Raw genomic sequence first — 18,046 nt, 5'->3', positions numbered from 1 at the left:
TGCTGCTCTATCGGCACCATCGGCGTTCTGCTCCACCGCGGGGACACGGCGGGGACACGGCGGGGCGGGGTGGGAACCCACAAGGGGATCAATGGGGACACTGTGTGGAGAGAGTGGGACATGGCGGGGATGTGATGGGGATGTGGTGGGGACACAGGAGGAAAACAGTGGGGATACAATGGGGACACGAGGGGGACATAATTGGGATGTGATGGGGATGTGGTGAGGACACAGGGAGAAAACAGTGCGGACACAATGGGGACACATTTGGGATGTGATGGGGATGTGGTGGGGACACAGGGGGAAAACAGAGGGGATACAATGGGGAAACGAGGGGGACATAATTGGGATGTGATGGGGATGTGGTGGGGGCACGGGGGGAAAACAGTGGGGACACAGTGGGGATGTAATAGGGACATGATGGGGATGCAATTGGGATGTGATGGGGACATGGTGGAGACGTGGTGAGGACACAGGGAGAAAACAGTGCGGACACAATGGGGACACATTTGGGGTGTGATGGGGACGTGGTGGGGACACAGTAGGGACACAGTGGGGACATAATTGGGATGTGATAGGGATGTAGTGGGGACATAGGGAGAAAACTGTGGGGATGCAATGGGGACATGGTGGGAACATAATAGGGACACAATAGGGACACAATTGGGACACAATTGGGATGTGATGGGGACGTGGTGGGGACACAGGGAGAAAACAGTGGGGACATGATGGGGACATAATTGGGACACGATGGGGACACAATTAGGATGTGATGGGGACATGGTGGGGATGTGGTGGGGACACAGGGAAAAAACTGGGGATATAATGGGGACACAATGGGGACACAGTGGGGACACAATTGGGATGTGATGAGGACATGATAGGGACACAATTGGGACACAATAGGGATGTGATGGGGACGTGGTGGGGATGTGGTGGGGACACAGGGAGAAAACAGTGGGGACATAATGGGGACACAATAGGGACACAGTTGGGATGTGATGGGGACGTGGTGGGGACACAGGGAGAAAACAGTGTGGACACGATGGGAACAGAATAGGGACATGATGGGGACACAATTGGGACATAATTGGGATGTGATGGGGATGTGGTGGGGACATGGAGAAAACAGTGAGGTGGTGACACAATACAGACACAGTGGGGACATGATGGGAACACAGTGGGGACATGGTGGGACATGGTAGGGAAATGATGGGGACATGGTGGGAACACAGTGTGGACACAATGGGGACATGATGGGGACATGACAGGAACACAGGAGTGACATGGTGGGGACATGGTGGGGACACGATAAGGAAATAATGTGAAAAAGGTGGGAACATGGTGAGGACACAATGGGGACATGATGGGAACACAGTGTGGGACATGGTAGTGACACGGTGGGGCCATGGTGGGGACACAATGAGAACACTGTGGAGACATGGTGGGGACATGGAAGGGACATGACGGGGACACAGTGGGGACGTGATGGGGACACAATGGGGACACAATGGAGACATGATGGGGATGTGATGGGGACACAGTATGGACACAGTGGGGACACAATGGGGACACAATGAAGATGTGATGGGGACACAGTGTGGACACAGTGGGGACACAGTAGGGACATGGTGGGGACACAATGGGGAGAAAATGTAAATATGATGGGGACACAGTGGGGACACAATGGGGACACAATGAAGATGTGATGAGGACACAGTGGGGACACGATGAGGACACAATAAGGACATGATGGAGACATGATGGGGACACAGTGGGGACACAGTGGGGACACAATGGGGATGTGATGGGGACACAGTGTGGACACAGTGGGAACACAAAGGGGATGTGATGGGGACACAGTGGGGACACAGTGGGGATACAATGGGGATGTGATGGGGACACAGTGTGGACACAGTGGGGACACAGTAGGGCCATGATGGGGACACAATGGGGAGAAAATGGAAATATGATGGGGACACAGTGGGGACACAATGAAGATGTGATGGGAACACAGTGTGGACACTGGGGACACAGTAGGGACATGATGGGGACACAATGGGGAGGAAATATGATGGGGACACAGTGGGGACACAACGGGGACACAATGGGGATGTGATGGGAATACAGTGTGGACACAGTGGGGACATGAAGGGGACACAATGGAGACATGATGGGGACACGGTGTGGACACAGTGGGGACACAATGGGGATGTGATGGGCACACAGTGGGGACACAGTAGGGACATGGTGGAGACATGATGGGGACACAGTGGGGACACAGTGGGGACGTGATGGGGACACAATAAGGACATGATGGAGACATGATGGGGACACAGTGGGGACACAGTGGGGATGTGATGAGCACACAGTAAGGACAAAATGGAGACACGACGCGGACACTGGGGACATGGTAGGGACATGATGAGGACACACTGGGGACACGGTGGGAGCACAGTGGGGACACAATGGGGACACGGCGGGGACACGGGGCTGCGAACCCTTTGCACCTACTCCAGCTCCTGGCCCTATTCAAATCCCCAATAAATATGCATCCGACGGGGAAACAAACAGCATCGGCACACGGGGGATTTCTTATCGCGGCGGCGATGCGATGAATGCAATTATAGCTCCGAGTCGCTGCTGCCCTGCGCTGCTCTGCTGCTTATCCCTGCGCAGCATCTGCCTCCCCGCTCCCCGGCTCTGATTGCTTTCTTTCCTCTCCTTTTCCCTCTGATTATCTTTCCCTTCGCTCCGTCCCCACCTCTGGCATCGCCCGTTTCCTTCCGCTTTCGCATCTTTAGGTGGTTTAGGTTTTTAATTACCCCTGGATTCGTTATCGTCACGGCGTCCCGTTGGGCTGGGAAAGTCGTTGGAAGGACGGGGTGCTGGGTGTCACCCGCTGTGGTGTCATTCATCCCATGGGGACACCGAGGTGCCCGGGGTGAGGGGGACATCCCTCATCACAGGGCAAAGCAATGGCGTTTATGCGGGGCGATGCGATGGCATTTACGTAGGGGCAAAGCAACTGCACTCGAGTGAGTGCAGAGAAATTGCACTCAGGGCAAAGAAATCACACGTAGGTGAGGCGAAGGAGTTGCATTTGTATAGAGGACAAGAAATTGGGCTGATCCGGCGCAGTGCCATCGCAGTCCTATGGGGCAGAGCGACTGGGGTGACGTTGTGGGGGCAGCTGCAATGTGCCCCCACTTTGGGGCTCTGCAAAAGCTTTCCCTTCTGCAAAACCCATCTGCAGAGCGGCTGCTGCTGCTGCCCCCCCTGGGGGGGGAGGGGGTGGCGGGGAGGGGGAGGTTGGAGCTAAGACAAATCAAGAGTTCAAATGTTGAAACGATTAAAAATAAAACACAATAAAAGAAATGGGAAGCGGGGGAGATAAGGCGCGGGCGCCCTCGCCGCCTATTTAACATTCATTGGATTGAATAATCAGCCCTCATTATCTCAAATTGGCTGCATATTTGCCCTCAAAATGCTAATTTGAAAGTTGGCTGCGAGCGCCGTCTGCCTATTTTGACTAAAATATGATTTTGCTTTATTTGTGCATTGTTTGTAGCTCCGGGGGCATTTCCAGTTTCAAAGTGAAAAAGGAAAGGGGGGGTGGGAGGGAAAAAACAACCCAAAGCCATCAAAGGTTGGGAGGGAGGGACCCAGAATGGCATTGCCAGGGCTGTGGGGAGGATTGGAGGCGTTATCAGGCTTTGGAGTGGGGATGGACCGTTTATCGTTCATCTCGGGGTGGAAATGGGAGGCATAACGTTGTTTTATGGTGGCGATGTCCCATCGACCTTCGTGGAGATGCTGCTGTGTCCCCATCCCCGCTGCGCTTGAAGCAAATGGGGTTTCTCCGCCAGGCCGTGACCCCAAAAACGAGGCCAAAATCCCACATTGAGCCCCAAATCCCACATCGGTCATCGTACGGAACCCAAAACGTTCCCCCCTTTTCCCTCGGGACGCCGCCGTCTCATCGCACGACCAGCAGCGATCCCATCCCATGATTACCCTTCCTAAAAGTCAATCAATAGATCATAAAGCAGGGAATCACGGCCGGAGTTTAAACCCCCCCCCCCCCCCCCATTCACGGCCGAGGATTTAGGGTTATTGAAGGGCAATTGCTTCGCCGTCGCTTCAATCCGCGGTTAGCGATGCCGCCGTCCGCCCGCTGGCTTACCCACAATGCCCCCAAATGCCACGTTTCTCATGCAGCCCCCCGCGCTGCCCCCAAAGCTGTTTGCACAGCAAACTGCAATTGTAGGGGAGATTAACGGGGCCGGGGTTCGGCCGCCCTTCATTGACAAAAGGAGGAGGCAATCCGCTGCCATCAATTCCGCCGGCGGCTCCGGGTTTGGCAATGACACTGCTTTTGACATTCCCAACCGCCAGGGATGGATGGGGTGGGGGGGTCCCCCCCCTTTTCTCCTTTTGGGACCCCGAATGGCAGAGCTGCACCACTTTCCCATAAGGAATAAAGAAGTGGAATCTTCAGGGAGGGAAGATTGAGGTTGGATGTGAGGGGGAAGTTCTTGACAGAGAGAGTGGTGAGGTGCTGGAACAGCTGCCCAGAGAGGCTGTGATGCCCCGTCCATCCCTGGAGGTGTTGAAGGCCAGGTTGGATGGGGCCCTGGGCAGCCTGGTCTGCTATGAAATGTGGAGGTTGGTGGCCCTGCATGTGGCAGGGGGTTGAAGCTTCGTGATCCTTGAGGTCCCTTCCAACCCTGGCCATTCTGTGGAATCCCTGTCTCTTGTAGCCCTGCTGCTTCATAGCCAAGAGAAAAGCAAATCTCAGCCATCCCACGGGGGGTTGGAGCTTGATGAGCCTTGGGGTCCCCTCCAACCCAAGCCATTCTATGATTAATACCTGCCTAGTATGAGAGGTGGAGGTTGGTGGCCCTACATGTGGCAGGGGAGTTGGAGCTTGGTGATCCTTGAGGTCCCTTCCAACCCTGGCCATTCTGTGATTCATAGCCCCAAGCTGGTGCCACCCATTAGGTGATGTGTCCTTGATGAGCTGATTGATGGGTTTTGGAGCTGCTTGCAGCCTAGATGCTGTCCCAGTTGGTGTTGGGTTAAATTCAAGCAGCGCTGGGACAGCCAACATGTGGGACGCTTGGCCAACGTCCCCACATGGTTCATGTGGTTTTGCTGGAGCCCCATGCTTTGGTTGGAGTTTTGGGACAGATCCCAGATCATCTCGGGGTGAAAAATGGGAGGAATAACATTGTTTTACGGTGCTGAGGTCCCATCGACCTTCCTGGAGATGCTGCTGTGCCCCCATCCCCGCTGCACTTGAAGCAAATGGGGGTCAGAGCCCCCATCTGGGGGTCAGAGCCCCCATTTGTGTCCCTGGCAACCCTCTGGGGCAGCAACGCTTTTTTGGTCCTTCCCCCCCCTTGTGTGTGGGGAGGACACGTCCTTGGGTGTCTCCTGGGGATGCTCCTCAGCCATTTGGTGCCACCTGGAAGCTCAGCCAAGCTGTGCACGGCCCATAGCAGCACCCACCACCGGGACCCTTCTACCCGTGTCGGAGAAACCACACAGGACGTCCCATCCCGGTGTTTTTCAGCCCGAAGTGTCCCATTCCCGGCTGTTCCATCGCAGTGTATCCCAGCCCCCATGTGTCCCCTCCCCGGCTGTCCGTTCCCCCACCCCCCCGTGTCACTGCGCGGTCTGGCAGTGGCCTCTGGCGGACAGAGGGGGGAACAGCCGCGACCCGACAGGAATGGCATCAGTCCTAATAGGAACCTCTGCCAACCGCTAAATGGGATCCCCAATAACCGGGATGTTCATTAAGCGGGACCCCCCCACACACACACACACACTAATTGGGATGCTCATTAACTGCAGTATGCACTGACCGGGTGCCTTGCTGACTGAGTTGCTCACTAACCCCACTCACTGGGATGCTCATCAGTGGGGTTACTCGTTAACTGGAACACCCACTAAACTGGGACCCCACTGATTGGGATGCCCATATTGTGACTCCACTAACTGGGACCATTCTCACTGAGATGCTTATTAACCGGCTTCCCTCCTAACCAGGATGCTCATTAAGTGAGATGCTCGTTAACTGGGATCCCTCCTAACTGGGATTCCTATTAACTGGGACCCCAACTATTTGGCTGCCCTCTGAGACATTCACTAACTGGGATCCCTACTAACTGGGATTCCCCCTAAGTGGGATTCCAGTTAATCCCACTATTTGGCTTCCCTCTAACTGGGACAGTCTTTAACTGGGATCCTAATTAACTGGGACCCAATTAACCAGCATCCATCAGATCGGGAGCCTGCTAACTGAGATGCTTCCTAACTGGGACCCCGATAAACAGGAAGCCACAAAGCTGGGGATCTCCAGTAACTGGGATCCTCACTTACAGCCTGTTAACTGGGATTCCTGCTAACCGGGATCCTCGGCTGAGATCCTATGGGCTGGGATTGGTGTTGATAACAGGGATGGAGCTGAGATCTCTACAGACCACAGTGCTCTGACTGGGATGCTCATCAACACGAGTCCCCACTCAATGGGATCTGGCCAACTGGGATGCTCATCAACTGGAAAGCCCATAACCAGTGTTGCCCTCTAACTGGAACCCCACTAACAGGGATGCCCACTAACTGTGATGCCCACTAACCTTTCCTGAGCCACGAACCCCACGAGACTGCTCTAAAAAGCCATAAAACAGAAGCTGACTGAAACATTGAAGAGTTGATGGGAAATAACCCCCGGCTTTTGCACCTGCCAGCAGCGCGGGGCAGACGCTCCTCCACCACTTGATGGCAGTGGGCATCCAAGCAACTCTGTTTCACTCAATAATTTCAGCTGAATTGGTTCCAAGCGCTGTTTTTCCCCCCTCAGAAAAAAAATGGGGGTGTCCTCAGGTTCCCGGTACAGCGGTGGATTGGGAACCATGGGGATGCGAAGGGATTTATGTGTGCAGAGTGAAGGATGGACACCGCAGGACAGGGATGGGCACAAGGACAGCGGTGGTGTCCCCTGCACACGGGGTGACATTGGGAGCCCCATTCCTGGCATGCAGACACGCAATCCACACGGCACCCAGACAGCCCGGGCTGAGCTTAATGAGCAGCATTGTTATTAATTAGCTCAGGAGCTTCCTCCTCCGCCAGCAGAGCCTTGGGGCTGGGGATTACCAAGGAGCCATCCAGGTGCCATCCGAATGTCAGCTCACGTTCCTGGGCCGGGTCCTCATTGCATCACATCAGCCCTCACCCGCAGCATCACCTCTCCAAAAATCCTAAATTCCAACCCCCTCCCCCCCCCCCCCCAACGGGGTTTCCTTCCCACCCGTCCCATTGAGCACCGCTGTCCCCACTTTTTGGTCCCAACCCCGGATGCCATCAGCCCAAAAAGCAAAGAGAAACATCGGGGAGGGGGGAGGGGGGGTCCAGTTTGGGGCCTGGGGTGTTTGCTGAGTGCCATCACACAGCTCTGCGAGGACAGAGAGGAAAAAGGGCATAAAGAAAAAAGGAGAGCACCTCCCACCCAAACACGAAGGAGCCTCCTGCCTTTTTATCTCGGCCCTTTCAAGGCCGTCATTAGGAACTAATAATGGCAAATCTGCCCTTTCATCTCTGCCCCCCCCCCCCCCAAGAGCCTTTATTTGCCCTCGGTTGTGTGGGGTGCCGTCCATGGGACAAGCTTCTTTTGCTATGAAACACACGGAGCCATCACCCACCCATCCCCACGCACAACCGTTTTCCCCATTCCCATTGCCGTGCCCAAGGCGGGGGATAAATCACTCCATCGGGAAAACCAAGCAGGAGGGGTGGGGGGCTCAAATAGCACCTGTAGGGCCCCGTGCCCCTGATCCCCCCCCCGCGCCCCATTTCCTCCCCCATAAAGCGCAGAGCCCGGTTGCTGTCCTTTGACCGGGCCGTGCTCCCCGCCGCGCTGGGCCGAGGTGTGACTTTTCCCAGCTCATTAGGAAAAGCCGTTCGGTTTTAAGCATCTCAACCCTTAATGACCATCTGAATCCCATCAGCAGGGCTCTGACGCCGGGGGGGTGGGGGGCCTGGGGTGAGGTCTGGGTGGGGAGGGGGGGAGGGGGGGGAAAGGCATCTTTGGGTTCCTCTGCCACCGCATCTCTGCGTGTCCCCTGTCACGTCCCTTTGCCTCGATGGCACCGGGTCCGGCTCTGCCCCCCTAAAAATGAAGGAGTGCGGCCCCATAGAAGGATGTCCACCTGGAGGAGGACTGCTTGGCTTTGGACGCCCTGGGATATCCCGGATTACAGAGCCACAAAATGGGGCTAAACTCACAGCTCTGGGGGCTGCGCCCTTCCAGCACCAAAGCACAGAGGGCACAGCCAGGGCGGCCATCGGGAGGTGCCGTCGGGGCGGTCCCCGCCCTCCCCATCCCATCCCATCCCATCCCATCCCATCCCATCCCACCCCCCCCCCCGCTCCCATTGCCGGCCCTATAAAAGCGGGCGGCACATCCCTGAGCCCACCCCGCCATGCCGCCCCCGGCCCCTCCGCCCCCCGCCCGGCCCGGCCAAGCTTTCACCATCGCAGCGCTGCTGGGACGCTCCTCGCCCCCCCCGGCACCTCCACCACCACCGACCCCTTCGCTGCCACCTCTGCCGCATTGGGGGGCACCTCCCGGGCCGCTCTGCGCTGCGTGCTGCGGACCCCCGCCCGCCTGGGCTGCTCGCCTCGGGGCCACAGGTAGGGCCGGGGCTGCGGGGAGCTCCGGAGGGAAAACATCCCCCATGGGGAGGTCTCTACAAGGGGACCTTCTTCCACCTCTCCCCGCCCCGGGTTCCGGTGTCCGCATTTCCCATAGGAACGCCTCAACCGGGGGACTTTTTCCATCTTTCCAGGAGGGATCTGGCTGCCTTACTCCCCTTTCCACTGGGGACTTTATTCCACCTCTCCAGCAGGGACTCTTGACCACCTCTCCCATAGGGACATCTCCAAATGGGGAACTCCTTCTACTTCCCCACGGTACTTTTGTCCAACTCCCCCCAAGGGGATCCAACTCCAACTGGGAAAGCCCTTCTCAAGGGGATCTCTTCTGTAGGGTCTCCTCTAAATGGGGACCTCTCTACAATTCTGTAACCAGGACCCTTCCCTTAGAGTCATCTCCAACTTGGGGACTTTCATCCACCTCTCCAGATGGGACCCCAGTCCAGCACTCCCACGGGGACACCTCCAAATGGGAAGCTCTTTCCAGGAGACCCCCCTCCCTCTCCCCCCCCCACCTCCAAATGGGATCCTTTTCCAGCTCTCCAATATGGGCATCTCCAAATGGGGATCTCCTTCCACTCATAGGATCACTCTCGAATTGATACAGGCTGGTTTAGGGCAGGGACTTCCTTCCATCTCTCCCCCCCTTAGGGACATCTTCAACTGTGGGCATTAATTCACCTCTGCAGGAGGGACCGTTGCCCACCTCTCCCATGGGGACATCTTAAAACGGTGGACCTCCTTCCCACCTCTTCAAGGTGGCCCCTTCCAAAGGATTCCTCTCCAAGAGGGCCCACCTTCAAAGAAATCTTCTCCAAATGGAGAACCCCATCCCGAGAGACCCCTTCTGCCCCTTCCATGGGATTCCTCCACTCCAAGAGCTCCTGTCCCCCTCTATCAACCCCTCGCCCCCTGACCACCGTTCTCCCTCGCCTCCAGGCTTCCTGCTCTCCAAGTGCTGCTTCCCCATCTTCAAAACCAAAGCTGGCAAAGCCAAACGGGTGCGTACCATCTTCACCAGTGACCAACTGGCACGGCTGGAGAAGGAGTTTGCCCGGCAGCAGTACATGGTGGGCACGGAGAGGTGCCTGCTTGCCTCTGCACTGCACCTCACTGAGGAGCAGGTGAGATGTGGGAGGTGCAGGAGGGGGGGTCTCCAAGTGATTGCTGGTGCTTTATATGAAAGGAATGGAAGCTGTTACGATGTTATGATTGGGGAAACTGAGTCACAGGGTGGTTATCCTGATGTTGTATGGAAGCATCGGGCTTGCGGCCAGCTTGAATTTGGGTCTCGGTTGCAGCTTATCTGTATGAAGTCAGCACCTGGGGGGGCAGTTTGTCTCCATGCTGGGGACAGAGCGTGGCAGGGGGGCACTTACTGGTCAGGGGGGCACTTACTGGTCAGGGGATGATGAAGCTGTGCACTATTAAGGCTCAGTGTAGGGTCTGGACATGGAGAATCTGAGTTTCCAAACCAATCTTCATTTCTTCCAAAGGTGAAAGTCTGGTTCCAAAACCGAAGAATTAAGTGGAGAAAACAAAGCCTGGAACAACAGCAAGCCAAATTGGCCAAGATGGGCCTGGCCACCTCACAGAGGAGCCCTGACTCCCAGAGCCACCGTGGTGACGAGGACAAGGACTGCCCAATGGGGACTGAGGGCATCCAGGAGGACACAGGCTCACCCCTGGGCTCGGGGGCTGCACCTCCCTCTGCACAGACTGTGGCAAAGTGCTGCTGAGCTGCCAGGGCTGCTTATTTGTTGTTTTTATTTTTTTCTGTGTATTATATATGAATGTATCATAGCTGGCAATGAGGGTATCTAATATATACAGGGCTTCGATTATTTTTGCGGTGCGAAAATAAATTATTTATGTTACTCTTGGTTTAGAGGAAAGCCCAGGTCTTTCTGTTGTCCCTCTGTCTCACGGCCTGTTTGTCTGTCCTTTAATTCCTGGGTGGGAGAAAGGGCAGTGCAAGGAGAGGGGGAGACGATGGATGGAGAAAGGGACAACGTAGGGAGAAAATGGGAGGAGAGGACGAAGGAAAAAAAGAGAGGATGGATGGAGATGTGATGGAAGCTGCCCTTTGTTTTGGCTGTTTTTCAGGGCCAGGATTAGCCGGCTCTTCTCAAAGAGCCCAAACTGTGCTAATAATGTCTTCCCATGTCTGACAGAGCCCCAAGTGCCAGCGGGTTTAAGCACTAATCTCGCATACCGCTGGGTTTATTGCAATCATCCCTGAGACAACGGGGTTTATGGGGATGTTTTGATATCGCTCAGCTGGGGGCTGAGCTGATTGAGGGGGTTACGTCGCTCTCAGGCCACCTTTAATCCCCAGGAGCTGGCGATGCTCTGTGTTGGGGTTCCTGAGCCAGGAGATGCTCTGCAGCTCCAAGAGAGGAATAGCTGTAATGAGAATGGGAGGCTTCGATTGCCTTCTTCAAATGGCAGCTGAATGAAGCTCCGCTCCACTTTTGCACTTGAGCAACCTGTTGTCCAGGTGGGTGCTCAGAGCTCAGGGTGCTCAGCTCCCATCTCACACCTGCTGTGGGATGGATGGGTGCTGGGGATGCCTCCCTCCCCCCCGGCAATTAGTTAACCAATATGTTTTCAGTGTCCTCAGGGTGAGGACCTGCAGGACAAAGCAGCTGTTACCATGATGATGGGGGGAATCAGATCTGATGGTTTCCAGAGCAAGGTGAAAATGTTCCTCATATTTATAGAGTTGGGATCAAACCCACCACGGGAAATAAAGGAGAATGATGCACTGAGAGCTTGGGGAGGTCTGGGATCATCTCATCCTGGACTGAGCCTTTGCTGCTGGCTTTCCCACGAACCCAGTGCAGAAATGCAGCGTTTTTTTGGCTGCATCCTTGTGCTCTGCAAGCAGCCCCTCACCCAAAGAGCCCATCAACCCCTTCCCCAGTGCTGCGTATCACTGAGCTGCTCTGTATCACCGAGCTGCTCTGTCACCCCTCTACAAAATGGAGAAAAGCTGGTTTTCAGTGGAGTGGCTGCTAATTGCAAGGCAGCGAGAACTGAGAGGCCTTCTTAAGGGGATAAAGGTTATCAGGGTTGCAACACCAAGCCTGCCTGAGCAAAATCTCACCTGGTGCCTGCAGGTGGATAAACCGGGGCTCCTTGCGAGACAAATGGGGGCATGGATCTGCTCAGAGAAGCGCAGGCTGCCTATGGAAGGATGACTGGGGAGGGATGCACAGCCCCAGACTGCGAATAGGGGTGAATAGGTGCAAATGGGTGGCTGCATCCGTGGGATGGGAGAGGAGCAGAGATAGCAGGAGAGATAATCGGGTGGATAATCCCCCATACCCCCCCCCCTTCCCCCCCCCAGTGTCCTTCCTGCCAAGATTACTCCTGCTGAGCACAGGGCGACGGACGGACGCGGCGTGTTTGCATGGGGATGTAGGAGTCTGCAGGATGCTGGAACGGCTGCCAGCCCCCAAATCCTCCTGTCCTGGGCACATTTGTGCCTCTTTCCTAAGATGGCAGCCCTGCTCTCCTCGTCTCCCTTTTTTTTGGGGGGGGGGGAGGGTTGCTAAATGGGATTACAGCGTGCCTCGGAGGGGCGGCGGTGCTGGGGACAGCCAGGCACATTTCCCAGCTCTGTCTCATCGTGTAATCTTGTTAAATGATCAGAGAGCATTTCCCCCCTCCTTCTCCCTCCCCTTTAATTCTCGATTGAAACATCAAATAGAGCCACCGGGGGCTGCCAGCAGCTCCACCTGCTCTGGGAAGTAAAGGAGGAATGGGCACCGTGTCCCTTCGTCTGCAGCTTTCTGGGGTGGAATCCCCCTGAGCTCACATTGGAACAGAGACTCACAGAATGGCCTGGGTTGCAAAGGACCACAATGCTCATCCAGTTCCAACCCCCTGCTATGTGCAGGGTCGCCAACCAGCAGCTCAGGCTGCCCAGAGCCACATCCAGCCTGGCCTTGAATGCCTGCAGGCACACATCAGCTTCTCCCGCTCGAATCACATCTGGCCAAGAGAGGAGGCACCGACTGACAGCATGAAGCTCTCAGCTGCGAAGCAGCACCTGGCTGGTACATGAAAACAGGGGCAAAGCGGGGTGAGCTGCCTGGGAATGCGATGAGAACGAGGGCTGCAGAGGGCTAAATCCCTGCATTTGGAGTCGCATTCCTGAGGTGGGGACTCAGCTCGCAGTGATGCTCTGCACCGGGACCGTTCCTTCTTAAGGTTGTGCCGTTGGTCCCTTTTGGATACGGGTCAGGTCGACCACGAGCCAGCTGGGCTCTCGCACAGCGCTCACCCCTCTGCTCTCCCCTCTGTGCACGGCAACATCCCGACCTTTTGCAAAAGGGTTCCCAGCGGACAACGCAGCTCATTTTATTTCAAATCTTGATTGCATCAGCTCCATCCAGTCCCGATGGGGTGGGATGGGATGAACGGCAGGAGGGGATCTTGTAGGAGGCGCGGGGTCGGCGGGCAGATAAAGCACCCCAGGCGGCAGCAGCATCTCAGGGCTGCCGTGCTTTCGTGCCTCAGTTTCCCCGTTCCAGAGATAGGGAAACGCAGCCTGGTCCTATCAGCCCAACTCTTCGCATCCCTGCCGAGAACCCGGCAGGACCCGGCCTCCGCTCTGCCCCATCCTTCCTCCCCCCCCCCCCCCCCCCCCCCGTCCCTCTTTATTGATTTAATAAGATGGAGGGGAATTAACGGGGCCGAAGCATTGGGATAATGAAAGATGAACAAAGGGGCAGCGCTAGCAAAGATGCTGCCAGCTTTTAATGATGAGGCCGGGCAGATCCCCTGCTAGCTGTCCCTTTGGAGTGGCGATTAAGAACATACTGTTATTGTTAAGGCCGAGAGATAAATCCCTGCACCGTTTCTGATGTGATCAGCCGGGGCTTCTCCCTACAATTTGTGATCCTATTGTGGACGGTGTTTGCCCTGGGCAAGGAGAGTCTGGGAACCACTTATGAACCATCCTTTGGTCATTAGCCTCCTCATTAGGAGAGAACAATGTCGGGGAGGAAAGATAATTGAAGGGAGCAGCACTCAGGGCTGTGCCGGCGCTGCCTCAGTTTGTCGGTAATTCCCAATTAATTTGAAATGCGTGGTTTGGGGATGCTCTTAATAACCGCATCCATATTGCGAGCATTTTGGGGCTCCTGGTGTCAGCCTGATGATGACGTGGACTCAAAGCCATGGATTTGGGGCTGGGGATTCTCCAAGGAGCCCGGAATTAGGGGCTAAAAGTTGGGGAATCGGATCCTGACACGCAGCGATGTCCCCAGCACACGGGGACACCCCGGCTCCGTGCCCCGGGGACGGCGGGGGGAGAAGCAATTCCTCAGGATGCTTGACATTATCAAGTGCTAATGAGACCTGGATGGGGCTGGGGTGCTTTGCAGGCCATTACCCCAAATTAACCTGACAATGCAGCCGAGGCCAACGTCTGAAGGAGGGCTGAGTTGTGTATTGGCTGTCTGAAGCCGGGGGCAGAAGGATGCTGCCCTTCTGCCTTGTCTCCCTTTGCAGAAAGCGTTTTTGCATCTTGCAGGGTGGGTTTCGGCGGCGTGCCTGCATTGGGATCAGCATCCCGAGGGCTGGAGGAAGGCGGTGGGAAGGGAGAGGACGGGGGTGGGGGGGGGGAGGGGGGGGGAGGGAGGGGAGCAGGGCTGTCTGCTCTAAGGGCTGCAGTGTGTCGCCTTTTTCTTGGAGAAAACATGTCCCCACGTCCCCTCCTCTCCATCCCTTCCTCCCCACCCTGCTGCTTGCACGGGGCTTTCACCATTTCAGCAGCCAATGGCTGGAACTGGGCAGAAGCAGCATCTCTCACAGCCAGCAGCCACCATATACTGGGCTGGTCGTGTCCCTGCTGCCTGCAAACTGGGCTCCCAGATGCCACGGCTCCTGTCCTCCCCCTAATTTGGGTGTGTTAATGAGACCTTGCAAGGTGCTGAGGATGCAGAAGGTGAAGCAGATGGTGGCCACTCCAATGTCCGAGCACAGCTGCGTGCTCCCAGAACAGAAAGCACAGGCAGAAAGAACAGCAGGCTTCAGTAATCACTTTTCTAGACTTTCTGATGAGTGAACCGACATATTGGCAAATCTTGTCCATGGGAGGGGGATTGGAATTAGAGGATCTTCGATTCCCTTCCAACCTAAGCCATTTTGTGATTCTATGTATCAGTGGACAGAGAGCCTCACGTTCCTCTTCTCGTGGTGAAGATGAAGGCCCTGCTCCCTTCCTCCAGTGGGATTTGGTGAGACCTGGTTTGGGAAGGGGCAAACCAGGAGATGTAGGGAAATCCCCCACTGCCTTTCTGCAGGCATCCATCCCCACCTGGGTGAGCAGAGGAAAAAGAGTGCAAAAAATCTGACACGTGTAAATCTGACTGTCAGTACTCTTATTTCTAAGCCAGTTTTGTTGGATTTCAAGAGCCCAAAGCACGAGGTCATGAGCTCAGGCTCCTTAGGGTGGCGATGCTGGGCAAGTTATCCTAATTGTAGAATCGTAAACGTTGGATAAAAAAACCTCTAAGAGCATCGAGTCCAACCATCCAAGCAACCACTCATAGAAGAGTTAAGGTTGGAAAAGAAGGTCACCGAGTCCAGCCAACATCCCATCCCCACCGTGCCCATGAAGCACGTCCTGCAGCTCCAACACATCGTGCCACCACCTCCTCCCCCATAGGACCCCGCAGGCGGGATGCTCAGTGCTGAGATGATATTTTCCCACTTGGGAACCAACTCGCAGCCCGGATTAGAAATGCGGGCCAAACCCCGATCACGTTTTCACGTGTGCTTGCTGTGGGTTTGGGGATATTTCCTCCCCATCTTTTGCCTGCCGGGAAGGCTGGAGAGGGATGGCAGCGGAGCCGGGTGGTGGAGGAGAGGTGTGAAATTTCTCATGGGCAAACAAGTGAGAGCGGCGGGGTGCCTGGGAGAAGGGGAACCGAAAAGGGGGGAGCCGAGGAGGGAGAGAAAACAGCGGCCAAAGAGGGACGCAAATCCCCAAAGCAGCGAGCCGAGGCGTTTTTCTATGAGGGGATTGTAAAATGCGCTCTCTCTTTTCCCTTTGCAGGGGGGAACAAGGGCCCCCACTCTATCTGATAGTCATTAGCATCAATTAGCCCCGTTTGAAGTAGGCAACATCTTTGTCTCTTTGCAAAAAAGAAATAAAAAAACCTTTCAGGGAGCCCATAATAACATCTGGAGCAAGGAGAGGCTGAGCTCAAGTTCCCCACTTTCATCTCTTGTCGAGGTACTTGGAATGTTAATGCAGCCTCATTCTTTAATGGAGTTATCAGGAAATGCTTTTCACCCCCTTCCCTTTGCTCAGGGGGGATGTTTACAAAGAGCTGGGGGCTTTTTGTTGTTGTTGTTTTGTTGTTGGGATTTCTTTTCCCCCCCCAACCCCCAAAGAGACTCCCACTCCCCCCCTCCTCCCCTTTTATTTTCGGTACTCTTGAAGAACAAAACTGGAAACATTAAAAAAATAAAAAGAAGAAGAAGAAGAAGAGGCGGGAGGCTCAGGGTCCGGCCTTTCATCATCTGCCCTTTACAGCGCCTGCACAAGGGGAGCAGGGGCTCAGGGGCTGGATGATGGGATGGAGCCGTTCAACCTCACGTGCAGGGCAGCCCCTCTCCGGCCGGCTGCTGGGTGCTACATTTCCCAAGTCATTACCAGCGAGTGAAAATTGCCAGCTTTTGAACTGAAATGCATTAGCTGAGCACACAGCGCTGATGGGACGCGGGGCGCCAAGCCGGGGATGCTGAATAGAAAAGCAGCTTTGGTGGCCGCTCGTCCCTCTGTGCCGTGCGTGGGGTTCCGTCCCTCTGTCCTTCCTCCCAGCTCTGCTCTGCCCACGCTGCTCATCCCCGAGTAAAATCTCGAAGGTCCCTTCCAACCCGTGCATTTCATCCTGTGGTGCCGTGGTTCCATAGTTCTGTGATTCTACAATTCCATGTTTCTATGATTCCACACTTCCATGTTTCTGTTATTCTGCAGTTCTGCAATATAAGGATTGTACAAATCAGTGTTTCTATGATTCTATGACTGTGATTCTCCAGTTTGATGATTCCACGATTCAAGGATTCTAGGATTCAAGGATGATTCTATGATTCAGCGATTGTACATTTCCACGATCGTACGATTCCGTAATTCCATGATTTCATGGTTGTACAATTCAGTGTTTATGTGATCCAATGACTTTATGATCCAGTGATTCTATGCTTCAATGATTCTACAATTTCTCTGACACAATGATTCAATGATTCCATGACTCCATGATTCTATGATTCCGTGATTCGATGATTCGATGATTCGATGATTCCATGACTCCATGGTTCAATGATTTCATGCTTCAATGATTCAATGATCCCATGATTCAATGATTCAATGATAAAACAATTCAACGACTCAACGATTCTATGATTCAATGATTCCATGAATCAGTGATTCTATGGTTCAACAATTCAGTGACTGAATGATTGATTCCATGATTCCATGATTCCATGATTCTATGATTTCATGATTCCATGATTCCACGATTCAATGATTCCATGATTTCATGATTCCATGATGCCATGATTCAATGATTTCATGATTCCATGACTCAATGATTCCATGATTCAGTGATTCCATGATTCAGCGATTCCATGATCCCATGATTCCATGATTCAGTGATTCCATGCCATGATTCAATGATTCCATGATTGATTCAGTGATTCCATGATTCCATGACTCCACGATTCCACAATTCTATGATTTCATGTTCCCATGATTCAATGATTCCACGATTCTATGATTCTATGATTTTATGATTCCATGATTCCACGACTCCATGATTCAATGATCTCATGCTTCAATGATTCCATGATTCAACAATTCCACAAATCAGTGATTCTACGATTCAACAATTCAGTGACTGAATGATTCCACGATTCCATGATTCGACGATTAAATGATTGAATGACCCAATGATTCCATGATTCAATGACTCCACAGTTCCACGATTCCATGGTTCTATGATTGAACAGTTCAACGTTCCAATTCTGTGAGAACTGAACACCCAGAGCTCCCCTCCCATCTCTTCCCATGGGAAATGACTGGGTTATGGTGACTTATTAAAAAGAGAAAAAAGCAATTGGCCAGAAAAATTCCTATCTAAGCATGTTTTAACCCACGAGCTCTTTGCAACCCAAAGCCAAACTCAAGCCAGGAGCTGTGAATCCTTAGCATCATCTTCTCGGCAATGGGCTTTTCGGGGAGAGGCTTCAGTGCTTGCCCAGCTTTGAACGTGTGATTTCAATTAAGCACAGAGTTAAATGCCGG

At 54.2% G+C, this 18,046-nt stretch overlaps 1 protein-coding gene across 1 annotated transcript; it reads left to right on the top strand.

Annotated features, from left to right (window-relative positions):
• Positions 1 to 8,489: 8,489 nt before the first annotated feature.
• On the top strand, positions 8,490 to 10,460 carry LOC306945564 (homeobox protein Nkx-6.1-like; the record flags this gene model as incomplete). Its single annotated transcript, XM_079534303.1, has 3 exons — positions 8,490 to 8,700; positions 9,661 to 9,845; positions 10,218 to 10,460. The coding sequence occupies 3 exons, from the start codon at positions 8,490 to 8,492 to the stop codon at positions 10,458 to 10,460; spliced, it is 639 nt and encodes a 212-aa protein (XP_079390429.1).
• Between the last annotated feature and the right edge of the window lie 7,586 nt (positions 10,461 to 18,046).

Source organism: Tetrao urogallus (genome assembly GCF_951394365.1).
Source record: "Tetrao urogallus genome assembly, chromosome: 4".
In the NCBI taxonomy this organism is placed as follows: Eukaryota; Metazoa; Chordata; class Aves; order Galliformes; family Phasianidae; genus Tetrao; species Tetrao urogallus.
This window is presented reverse-complemented; position numbering and strand designations above follow the sequence as displayed.